This window comes from Neophocaena asiaeorientalis, unplaced genomic scaffold (genome assembly GCF_003031525.2).
Source record: "Neophocaena asiaeorientalis asiaeorientalis breed wild unplaced genomic scaffold, Neophocaena_asiaeorientalis_V1.1 scaffold41, whole genome shotgun sequence".
Classification (NCBI taxonomy): domain Eukaryota; kingdom Metazoa; phylum Chordata; class Mammalia; order Artiodactyla; family Phocoenidae; genus Neophocaena; species Neophocaena asiaeorientalis.
In genome coordinates, this window is record NW_020171994.1 from 1697552 (window position 1) to 1710092 (window position 12541).

At 34.6% G+C, this 12541-nt stretch overlaps 1 protein-coding gene across 1 annotated transcript in view; it reads right to left on the reverse strand.

Annotated features, from left to right (window-relative positions):
- Positions 1 to 12541, reverse strand: part of COL4A5 (collagen type IV alpha 5 chain) — a 219642-nt gene that overhangs the window by 17359 nt on the left and 189742 nt on the right. Inside the window, exons 37-42 of the mRNA XM_024748644.1 lie at positions 10406 to 10486; positions 9659 to 9757; positions 9048 to 9098; positions 7560 to 7745; positions 5604 to 5612; positions 1508 to 1516 (exon numbers count right to left, since the gene is read on the reverse strand). Of these exons, the coding sequence (XP_024604412.1) occupies positions 1508 to 1516; positions 5604 to 5612; positions 7560 to 7745; positions 9048 to 9098; positions 9659 to 9757; positions 10406 to 10486 (435 nt within the window). The remainder of the gene's footprint in view (positions 1 to 1507; positions 1517 to 5603; positions 5613 to 7559; positions 7746 to 9047; positions 9099 to 9658; positions 9758 to 10405; positions 10487 to 12541) is intronic.

Here is a 12541-nt window from a genome sequence, read left to right on the forward strand (position 1 = left end):
TTTTGAAGGAAATAACATAGGCATATGAATTTAGAACACTGAGTTCATGCTTACAATATGCACAAAAGGTCTCATTTTTTATCCTATCCTTTCCAATACTCTTATGACCCAGAATCAATGGCTACAGGCTAACAAGGCAGCATGCTACAGGGATTATGAATGCCGGACTCTGGAGCTAGAATGCTGGGTTGGAATCCCAGCTCCATTAATCTTTAGCTGTTTGACCTCAATAAGTTTATTAACCATCTTAGCCTCAATTTCCTCTTCTTTAAAATGGAAATAAGAATAGTACCTACCTTATCAGGTTGTTCCAAGAATTAAATAAGATCATATATATAAACACAGTGCCTGGCACATAGTAAGAATTATTTAAGAAGTCTTAAACAATTATTATTATTACTAGCATTATCTTCATTATTGGTAAAACTGAAGGTAAGAACATATCTTTAAAATATAAACCTGTTTTTAATCTTTCAGCTATATCTATGTGATTTCATAATATAACAGTGTTCTATCTGTCACATGAGAAAGAGGAAGCAGGTTCACAACACTACAACAATCATTTTATCTTTAAACAGTTTTAATCATATAGTCACCCTAGCCCAGCAACCAGACAGACACACTCAGAAATTCCCTTCCCAATCATAAAGAAAGGGTTGGGGTACTTTGAACTTAAACAAACAAATTAAAAACAACTTCTGAGTTCAAACCCCTTGATAGGGTTTTCTAAGAAAAATTGTTAGTCTCATCCATATGTATAATTTGGACTAGAAATCAGGTAGCAAATCAGGTCATTAAGAGAAAAGTAAACTATCTGTGAATCAGCCTAACAATGACTAGGGTAAGAGGAAGAGGAAGAAAAAAAGGAACATTTTACACCCTGCTTCCCCAGTTTGAAAAGTAAACAGAACATTGTTATCATTTGGAAAAAAAGCAGGCATATTTTGGGCATTGCTCTGTTTGCAATTAAAAGGAAATTTGGGGAAATTTACATGTTATTAATTCAGACCTGTTGTTCTAGAGTCTCTCAAATTTAAATTACTGATTTGCTAATGATACAAGATTTATTTTTAACAATACTCAGTAGTTACCCTCTTCCATTACTGAAAATAGCCATGAAAACACAGATCTGATCAATCTCAAGGAACAAAAATTCAAGAAAATAAAATCAATATACAGAGGTTACAAATGGGCCAGATGCCTGCCTGAATATCTTAATGCAGTCTTAAAAATAAGTGTATTTCCACTTAAAATTCAACATGTTTCTATGTATGAATTACCTATTATAAATAATCGAAACCACGAAGACCTAATGTCATTTCAAACTTGATTATAAACAAGTCACATTACCTTCACCAAAATGTTAAATACCAGAGCAGGTAGTATTTGAGGATAACAGCACTCTTCAATGACTTCTGAATTATAGCAAAAAAAGTGCATTTCTCTTGTCACACATACAAAGCATTAAAAAAAAAAAAAAAAAGAATTGACCAGTGAAGAGTCTAACCTTGAAAACCTGGGAAGATCAGAGTTCACCAAAGCCCAAAGATCGATGTTAGCAGTATCAGACATCACACAGTACAAAATAAGATTATGAGTTAGAAGTGGTTCACATTATAGCACAAGTTAAACAATAATCCTCTTTGCCAGCATTTCTTATACCTACAGCGTAATCAGTATGCAAACAGGACCCTACAGGAGTATAGAGAGCCAAATATTTTAAAATAGAGCTTATTCTAGAAAATAAGCTGCTAATTTTCATTAATGCAAAAAATGCAAAACTCTACTGAAGACATGTTAACACTGCTACAGTGGCTTTCCAAAAGTTAGCACCTTCAAAACATTAAAGTTGGAAAGGTAGTGCCACTTCACTGATAGCCTTCTATTCCTCTGGGTAAAACTTTTGGGTAAAAGTTTATCTTGGCCTCTGCCATTCTTTAGTAAAAACATGAGGTGCAAATTTATTGGTGTGTGCAGGCTGCTCCAAGGAGCTACAGTTAAATTTAAAGGCCTTATTAGACAAATATACAAAGATCATAGGTGATCAAATAGAGAAATTAAAACACGAGTATACAATGGCCATTACCAACTGTACTTCTGTTTGTCTTCTTTGAAAATCATTCCATGAAGCCAGATAGTGATTTTTAAAAATAATCCATCAAGAGGCGTTCTTCTGTGCATTATTACTTGTAATAAGTTACTCAAAGACAAAAAGACAATATATGTTTGCTCACTATTGAGTTCGAATTTTCCAAAGATATGAAGACCATCAGTGAAGGGGCACTTCAAAGTATTTTGGCATGCAATATCCCACCCCAAACCACAGAAAATATCACATTTACTTTATATTATTCAATGCACATATTAAAATAGGCTATTAACTATTAAAAGAAGGATCATTAAATAAAAAGATAAAAAGCCTACAAACAGGACAACCCTTGGTTAATGTTAATTGACTATAAACACAATTCCCTTTTCTTACAAGTCTTGTTATGATTTATAAGCACTGAGGTTAGCAGAGAGAATAAATTGTGCTAGAGCACTGAATCCTAGGAATCAGAAGACCTAGGATCTATTCTTGGCTCTACTACTTATATCTGTGGGATTCTGGGTAATTCAATCTCTCTGAGCTTGTTTTCTCACCCACATAATGGGAATAGTGTTGTCTGCCCTAACCTCCTTCAGAGTTGTTTTAAAGATCAAATTCATTTAAAAAAATGTTGACCTGATATCTGCCATGTGAAAGATGCTACAGGGAACACAAAGATTAGCTAGACCCAAATTCTGCCTTCAAGGAGCTTATAATGAAAGTATGTTACATGATATAAATGGTGGTATGTCATATAAATATAAAACATTGCTATGACTACCTAGTGATAAAACTTTTAAAGCATTTGACAATTTGAAATTCAGGAGGCCAAAAATCAGTTTCTGTTTGTTTAAGTGGTTTCTAAATCACATACAGCAAACTGACTCAAGACAACACTTTGAGCAGAGTCTGGCAACACAATTAGCTAGATAAATTAGAATTCCTACCAAAGATAATTCAGAGTTTGAGTAAAGACATTTTATATATGTGTTTGATATAGAAGGACCAAAACAAGAACTCTTAGAAAAATATGTCATTGAACTATATGATATTTCAGTCTGAGTAAGTAACAAGGAAAACTTCAGATCATATCATAGCAAAACTTCTAAGACTTTAATTTCTAAAAGGTAACATTTTAATGAGCTATATGCCAAGTCAATTTTGTACATGAGGCTCTCAATCCATTATTTCTCAAATGATCTAACAAAGTTTAACTGAAAAACAAAATAAAACAAAAATCTCAAGTCTTGTATATACGTGGTAATAACTAAAGATAAGCTGATAAATTGACTGGTAAATTTTAAATCCAGTTTCCACTTAAGGTTGTAGTCTTCAACTGTTGCAAAGAAGAGAACGCTGCAGATACCAGATTCCAATAACTATGTAATTTAGAGTACATCTGGTAAATAAGTTGTCAAATCAGTTTTAAAGTAATGTGGCTACTTTCCTTTTTCTTCTTTGAATATATTCTAGTGCCTCAGAAGAAAACAATATTCTAGCTGACAGTAAAGTCTGGAAGTGATCAAGGCAGCAGACTTCTATGTAAGTCAGATAGGACAGGACTCAAAATTACTTCAAAGAATACCCTAGTCTTCTCTTTCTCTTGGCAATAGTTAAATATCATGTGTTTGTCTTAAACTTTTTGATGACATCCATTTAGGAAAAACACAAGAAGCAGTTAGTAGGGGTTGATGGAGCTTTTGAGTTAACAGAAAACAAGAAAGCGAAGTCAAGGCCCAGTCTGCTATCTATAAGAGTCTCCTAAAATGGCAGAAGCAGCTTTGCTCCATCACTTATCATACTTATAACTAGAATAAGAGGCCAGATCATAAGCATCAAGCTATATAACTGCCTTTGTGGAAAGATGATACATGTTACTAGTAGAACAGACACTTAACGGAGTACTGGAGAGCCCCAAGTCAGATTCCCAGCTATGCCAGTAACTAACAATATGACCTGGAGCAAGCTTATTAACCTCTTTGGGCCTTAGTTTCCTCATCTGTGACTAAACTTTAGACAGGTTTCTCTGAGCCCTCTTCTCAACTAGGCCTCACCCCTTGGGCCCCGGCCTTGGTCTGCTGAGTCCAGTTTTAGCAAGAATCCTGCTAAGTCAGTTTAGGGAGAGCCTCCCCACCCTTGATATCTGATCAAGTTCCTCATTCCTTATCCTGATGTGTAAGTCCTTGGACTGCCTTTAGCGAGAACTCTAACAGGCCAGTTTAGCAAGAATCTGCTTACCCTTGATGTCTCCTTTTAGTAATTTTTCATCCACTGACTCCTTCACTCTGCTAGTGGACTATAAATCTCCATTTGACTTTGTTGTACTCAGAGCTGAGCTCAGCCTCTCTCTCCTATTACAATAGTCTCTCCCCTAATTCAATAGTCTTGAATAAAATCTGTCTTGCTATCATCAAGTGCCTTGTGAATACCTCTTTGACAAATGTAAAAATTAGGTCCTTCTAGATCGATAATCTATGGTTATATGAAATGATGGGTTTGTGGGGGAGTAATAAACCAGGGAATTGATTCACACAGAGATAGATGGCTTCCTAAAAAGAATCTTGAAAAATTATGAATTTTAAAATCATAAGAAGAGAAAATTTCCTGCCATTTCCAATAGCCAGAACTCAGGATTATACTTTTTCCCCTTTTAGTTCCTCCTTAGAAATTTGAAAAGGGCTATTTATCTTGAAAAATAATAAACACACTCAGATATTTGTGGTTCTTTTTACTCCTGATTAGGTGAACATCTTTTAATATGAATTAGCAGTTTTCTAATGGGCAGCTCTTGGTAACTTTTCTTGGGTGTGTACTTTTTATATGTACAGGATGAAAATAAGATTAAGAGGTTTCTAGTCTGTGCTGGTTGCACTGACGTTTTTATTTACTCTGTGCCTATTAGTCCATTTACATAGCAGCAGAATTTAGAACTTTGTGACAAATCAAAATGTGAAGATGGGATGGTTTGAAAAATTACAAGAGGTATGGCTCGTCGAGAATTGCATATTTGCAGGATCTGATAATACATATTATTGTTTAAAAGGAATGTCTTTTTGAAGAATAGTTCAATTTCATTTACATTAACAGATACGAGGCAAAAATAGGAAATACACTCTAAAGGTAAACGTAAAATAGTATACAATATACTTTTGAGTACTAAAAATTTTCAACTAAAAATGACACAAATATATGAATTTTAAAATGATAAATCAGTTTTCCTAATTAGGTAGTTTTGAGTTATTCCAATAGACAGAAAAACTGGACTCTGCAAGTTCCTGACAACTTTCAGAGATAGATCAACATGTAAGAATTGAATTGGCATATATGCTCTTAAAATATATTCAAACACTTGAAAATATTAGGTACAGGTGTATATACACCTATATACACACATATACATACACTATATATGTGTATATAAATAATATACACATACATATATATATATATATATATAAATATAAGAAAAGTTTCATACTTCATGCAGATACTATTTTGGAGTTAAGGAGCTAACCTGTAGGACCTGGATAGGGATCAAAGTTCACCAAGGCCCAATGTCATCATTAACAAAAAGGAAAAATATCAAAATTGTTAGAAATATCAAGAAACTAAAGCATTACACTAACTTCTTTCAAGTTAAACTTCAATTCAATAAAAGAATACTCTGCAGCTCATATTCATGCATCTGTATATAAACCAAATTATCACCACTTCACATCAACACTAAAATAAAAACAGCACGTGTAACAAATTTTGAAAGACCAAAAATCATTTTTATAATAATTATTACTATGAGTGTAGACGACAACAATCAATTCTAAGAGCAATCGGGTTTAAAATTCCATTTTAATATGTAGTTTATGAACAAATCAAGGAGTCACAAATACTCATCAGATGTGTGTTCTTCTTCTGACTACTTTTGTTATTATTTCTTTTAGAAACAGTTATTATTATTATTATTATTATTATTTTTGCGGTACGCGGGCCTCTCACTGCTGCGGCCTCTCCCGTTGCAGAGCACAGGCTCCGGACGCACAGGCTCAGCGGCCATGGCTCACGGGCCCAGCCGCTCCGCGGCACGTGGGATCTTCCCGGACCGGGGCACGAACCCGTGTCCTCTGCATCGGCAGGCAGACTCTCAACCACTGCGCCACCAGGGAAGCCCGAAACAGTAATTTTTAAAGAACCTTTGTGACTAATGTCTTTATGTTGACATATTTCAGAGTAATGTTCAGCATTGAGCTCTATTACTAGTAAGAATAAGCAGCCACAGTGCTGATTAAAATATAAAAAAGGATAATAGTTTGGTTTATTTGAATTATTGCATGCATAACCAAGCAAGATATTTGTGTCAATTCTTTACATTACATGCAAGAGAATTAACATGGCTGAGGAGCTTTTCACTGCTTTTCTTCAGTAGTAAACCAAAGTAAAACTTTAAACAACACTCTCTATAAACAGTCAAATCAGATCAGATAAAATCTAGTTTTGAAAATGATCTTCTGAACAAAGTATGTGATCCCATTTAATTCATGTTTTTAGAGCACACTGTATTAAAACTGACTGCAATCTCTTCAGAGTTTATGGAAATTTTCACTTTTAAATACATTTTAAAAATGGGTCAGAGACCTTCAAAGGATAAAAAGGCAATTGCTTTGTTTTTTTAATCTTACATTTCTCTTATTTTGAAAAAATCAATGAGGGCCCAGTTTTCAATAATTAGAAATATAAAAATTGAATATCAAGTCTCAAGAATGTATTAATAATCTATCTCCAGTGATTGAGCTCAGCGACATTAATTCAGGATGAAAATGAGCGTTTCCAAACTTACTAAAATGAAATGACACAGCACAAACACAAAATGAAAAGTGAACATTGGATGCAAAACTGAGACTACTAGAGCAGTTAACACAAGACAAATGAGGTATAGACATGAAGCTGGTATGAAGAGATCACTATTCAATTTAATCATGCTGTGATGTTGAAGATAAATTTGATTGCCTAGCTCCTAGAGAAGATAAAATTTCTTTATTGTGCTTGGTGACATTTGCTGATCATATGACAGAACCATAGCAACACTTTTGGTATGGACCACAAGCATCTATTGGGTGATCACTAAAATGATTTCTGTGATGACATGCTGAGAAGCTCACATTAAAAATGCAGATGACATTTTGCTGCCAGGTTATCAGTATAGCTTTATGTTTAATAAAAAGATTAATAAATCCACTATTTCCTTTTTTCCTCCAAGTTGGTATGTTTTAGTTCAACTTTAAATGATGAAACGCATTACTGAAAAGAATTATTAGATGCCATGGAAATGGATGGAGCTATGAATAAAATAAGCTCTTTCTTTTTAAGAAGTTCTTTGGATTATAGATTCGAAAGTCCTAAAGACTGAATAACCTACCAGCAAAATGAAATAAAGGGACTAATAAATAGACCATTCCCCTACCACTCATGTACATACCTGGTCTCCCTGGAGGACCTTGGGGCCCAGGGTTGCCTTTAGGGCCTTCCAGAGCTGGACCTGGAGAACCAGGAGGGCCTGGGGGACCCTGCAGACCAGGGAAACCATGAAAGCCTGGTTCACCCTTTGGACCTGGAAGGCCAGGGTTTCCTGGAATGCCAGGTAATCCTCCATCACCCTTTTGACCTATGAAAGTGAAGTCATGTTAGAGAACACATTAAATGATACTGAATATCAGGCTTGTCTGTAAGACTAAAGCTGCTCCCACTTACTAGAACAAGTAATGGAATTTACTAAGGTCCTTTCTACCTCCTACCAAATCCCCAGCCCATCCAGAAAACCCATACTGTTATTTCTATGTATAGAAATACAGAAGCAATAATAACTTGCATCCTAAAAGATATCCTTTGCATTAGGACATAGAGCAATGATCACATGACCAGTAGTTATGAGAAAAAAGGAGAAAAAATAGAAAAGTATAAAATATCTGCAACAATAGGTTAGAGATAGCTGGAGGAAATTCCTAACACAAATGTTTTGAGACTAATTTTTGAGACCATTGGAAGATATGGATCTTCAACGGTTGCTGTGTGTCCCCGAAGACCATTCTATCCAAGATTTAGAAACACAATCTAGATGAACTCTTTTCAACACCTTTTCTACACCACCGACATGCTTGAGAGCAATAAAACAGCCGCACATTAGACTAATAATTTTTATGTTGGATTCATGAAAAAAATACAGGAATTTCTAAGAGATCTATGTGTGGTTTGAAAAAAGCCTCCATAGAATAGCCAATGGTCATTTCAGAACATAAACATACATATCTGTACACACATTCAGTCATTTAATTGACTACTTGGCGCTTACAATAATAGTAAGAACAAATGAGGGAAGGTAGATGTATGTGCACACCTACCCATCCAAAATGCAAGATGTAAATTAAGATGGAGTTTTCAATAGACATTTCTATTATTGGTACATATTTCTACAGTTTTCTTATATTACCTTGGTTTTGGTTTCCATGGGGAGAAAAAAGTGTTTTTCTTCTGGCTAAAAGGGTTTTTAAAAACTTAGTGAAATCTACCTCTTCGTACAATTTTGCTTCCTTTTTTAAAAAATTTTAACATCTTTATTGGAGTATAATTGCCTTACAATGTTGTATTAGTTTCTGCTGTATAACAAAGTGAACCAGCTATATGTATACATATATCCCCATATCCCCTCCCTTTTGCGTCTCTCTCCCACCCTCCCTATCCCACCCCTAACACTATTTATGAGGTTAATGAAGAGATATCTATATGTAAATGTTCTTAATGGTGCATTTTTTATAGTACAACTCTTTATACTAAGTTGCTAATTAAGAAATGCTTTAAGATGTAACTCTAGCTTTGAGTTGTCTGGGGTTGTATGTGGAGATGAATAAGTAAGTGTACTGGAGAATATTATATTTTATGGACTGATTTAGCATGCTTCATTAAAGTTTACCAGAAAGTCCTGGAAGTCCAGGGGGTCCTGGGATTCCAAAGCCTGGTTGACCTGTTAGAGCATAAACCAAAAATTCTCAAATAGATAATAATAACTGAAACAAGGACAAACTATTTTTGGATCATTTAGGTTTTTTGTAAGTGCTGCAATGTATATTATATGAAACATGAAGACATTTCCAACATGGAACAATTCTAACATGAGAAAACCATATAAACTTATATTTTATTTGTGATGAGTGTTATCTTTAAAAACTCATGTCATATGAATATATGTGTGTATATATAAATGGAATAGAGATTGCATAGTGAAAGGAGGTCATCCAGAGTAGTTGACTTCTTGATGACAAGAAGTCGTCCAGGTAGCTTCTTGACATGAAAAATTGAACAAGAAAGGATATGGAGTTTTTCATAAGAGGGAGGCAACTTTATCGATAAATGTGAGGTAATATTCACAGGACGGAGTGGAAGAAGGTAATTAGGAAGGGGAAAGTATGTGGTAGCTTAGAGGGTAAGAAAGAAGATACAATTTCACTATGGGTAAAAAAGGGCAAAAGTTAAAGTAGACAAGGAAGAAATTAGAAAATTAAGGACAATAAAAAAATATAGCACCTGGTTCACCCTTCTGTCCAGCTGGTCCAGGAATACCATCTTGACCTGGTTTGCCTTTTTCACCTGGAGGCCCTGGTGGCCCAGGACGACCTCCACCACCTAAAGAACAGAGTACAGCAGTTTACACCTATCTTCCTAATTCCCTTTTCCTTACATATCCCCAATTCTTTCCATTTTGGCTTCAAATAGTTCTACCCAAAAGACACAAAGTGTCTCTGGGACACTCCTTTTAAATCATTAAATCTTGTGGAAAAGAAATACAGGATAATTTGAGAATAAGGAACTGCTTTATCATTCATTCAGTATTCAAAACATTTCACTTTCTCATTTTAATCTACCTTTAGAATATATAAGAAAGCAAGATGTGCATGTGTGGGGGGATGGAAGTGGGGTGAATTATAGGCCTTGTATGGGGCCAAAGGAAGTGATTTGCTTTAGAATTCAGTAAACAAAGAAAACTACACCTTGCCATTCTAAAATAATCAGAGTGTCTACCTACTATTATAGGATACTTGAAATAACTCTCCTTGGAAAAAGTGAGCCCCCAAAATAAGGTCCCATAATAATAATTTTAAGCAACTTTTATTAAGAATTGTTCACTTCGTATCTAACAGGTAGTATTAAGTGAATGATCACCATGTTTCTTTGTCTTGAAAATGTTCACAGCTCCCAGAAATGATCTGACTTTCCAAAAATGAATAAAGCCTTAGTTTAACAGAACAGCAAACCCTTATTTTTCATTCTTACCTACAGGACCAGGTTCTCCTGGAAGGCCAGGGTTCCCAGGAGGACCATTAATACCTTTTGGTCCAGGAAGGCCTGGGGTTCCTAGAGTAAAGAGCTCAATTTAATGATAAAAGAAAAACCACACTGCTTTGAGAGCTACAATTCAAATTTACAATTTAGAGTGTTAGCATAGAAACAGTGAAGAATAGAAAGAAAACCCAAAAAGATGCTGGTGTTTGCTTGATGATTTAAGAACAATTTTAAGTTTTAAATTGATTTATCCAGAGGTTGACATTATTTTATATTCATAATAAAAACAATTATCACATATTATACTGGTAGAATTAATTGGTAGGATTCCATTGTAGGGATATACCAAATTTTTAAGAATCCATTCATTTGTTGTTGGACATTTGGGTTGTTGTCAGGTTTTAGCTATCATGAATATCTATTCTATTTATGGAAACCTGGTCTACTTAGCTATTATGAGTAATGCTGCTATGAATAACTCTGTGCTGGTATTTTTGTAGACATAAGTCTTAATTTATCTTGGGTAAACACTTGGATAGGAGTGAAACTGCTGATTCACAGAATAGGTATATGCTGTGATTTATAAACAAACAAACAACAATATTTGGGAATTCCAGTCTCCAGATCCTTGTACAACATATCGTGATACCAGTTGTTTTAATAATAGCCATTCTAGTAGAAATGTAGTGCTAACTCATTGTGGTTTTAATTTGCATTTCTTTGATAGCTAACGATATTGATCACTTTTGCACGTGTTTATTGAACATCCGTGAATCTTCTTTTGTGAAATGTACGTTCCAAGTCTTTGGCATTTAGAAAAATGGATTGCATGTCTTGTTATTATTAAGTTGTAGAAGTTCTTTATATATCCCAGATATCAGTCATTTATGAGATACATGTTTTGCAAGTATCTTCTCCTAGTCTATAGCTTCCCTATTCATTTTCTTAATGGTGTCTTTCGATGAACAGAAGAAAAGAAGAACTCAGTTTCTTTAAAATAAAAAAAGAGTGTGGAGCAATTGGACATCTGTATGAAAAAAAATGAACCTTGACCCCAATCACACCATAAAACTATTCTTCGAGACAGACCATAAACCTAAATATAAAACCTTAAACCTTAAACATTGAAAGTTACAGAAAAAATTAGAATATTTCCATAAACCTGAGTAGGCAAATATTTCTTTAATAGGACACAAAAGCACGAACCATGAAAGAAGAGTAAGAAAGGACTTTATTAATATCGCATGACAGCATTAAGAGAGTGAAAGGCAAATTTGAGACAGAAAGAATCTATTTGTAATACATATCCAGAATATATAAAGAACTGCTCTGAATAATAAGAAAAAAGGCAAACAACTCATTAAATAAGAGCAAAAAAACCTGGAGCAGGCACTTCATAAAGATGGCAAATGGCCAATAAGTATATGACAAGGTGTTTAACATTGTCATTCATTAGGAAAAGGTAAATTAAAACTTCATTGAAATACCTCTATATAACCACAAGAATTGCTAAAATTAAAAAGACTGACAATATCAAGTGAGGTGAGGATACAGGCAACTGGACATTTCACAACACAAAGTACTAACTACTATATGATTATGGCAAGCCACCAGGAGCCACCCATGGACATTCATACATTGCAGGTGGGACTGTAATGTATAAAATCACTTTGGAAAACTGGCACCATCTACTAAAGTTAAATGTACACCTACCCTCTGATTCAGTAATTCTACCACTAAGTTTTTGTGTGAGAGAAATGAGTACACGTGTCCCGCAAAAGACGTGTCAAAGAATGTTAATAGCATCTTTTTCCTTAATAGTCCCAAACTGGAAACAACCCAAAAGTCCATCAAGAAGAGAATGGGTAATTGATTATGGTTTATTTCTTCAATGGAATATTATGGAGCAATGATTTAAAAAAGCACAAAAACTGCTGACTGGCAACAAGATAAATGAATCTTACATTCACAGTGATGAGTGAAAGAAGCTAGACACAAAGATATATACTGTATCATTCCATTTATGTGAATTTCAAAAACAGGTAAAATTAACTGGTGGTGATAGAAGTCATAGTAGGGGTTACCTGGGGAAGGGGGGTATCACTGTGAAGGGGCATAAGGAAACTT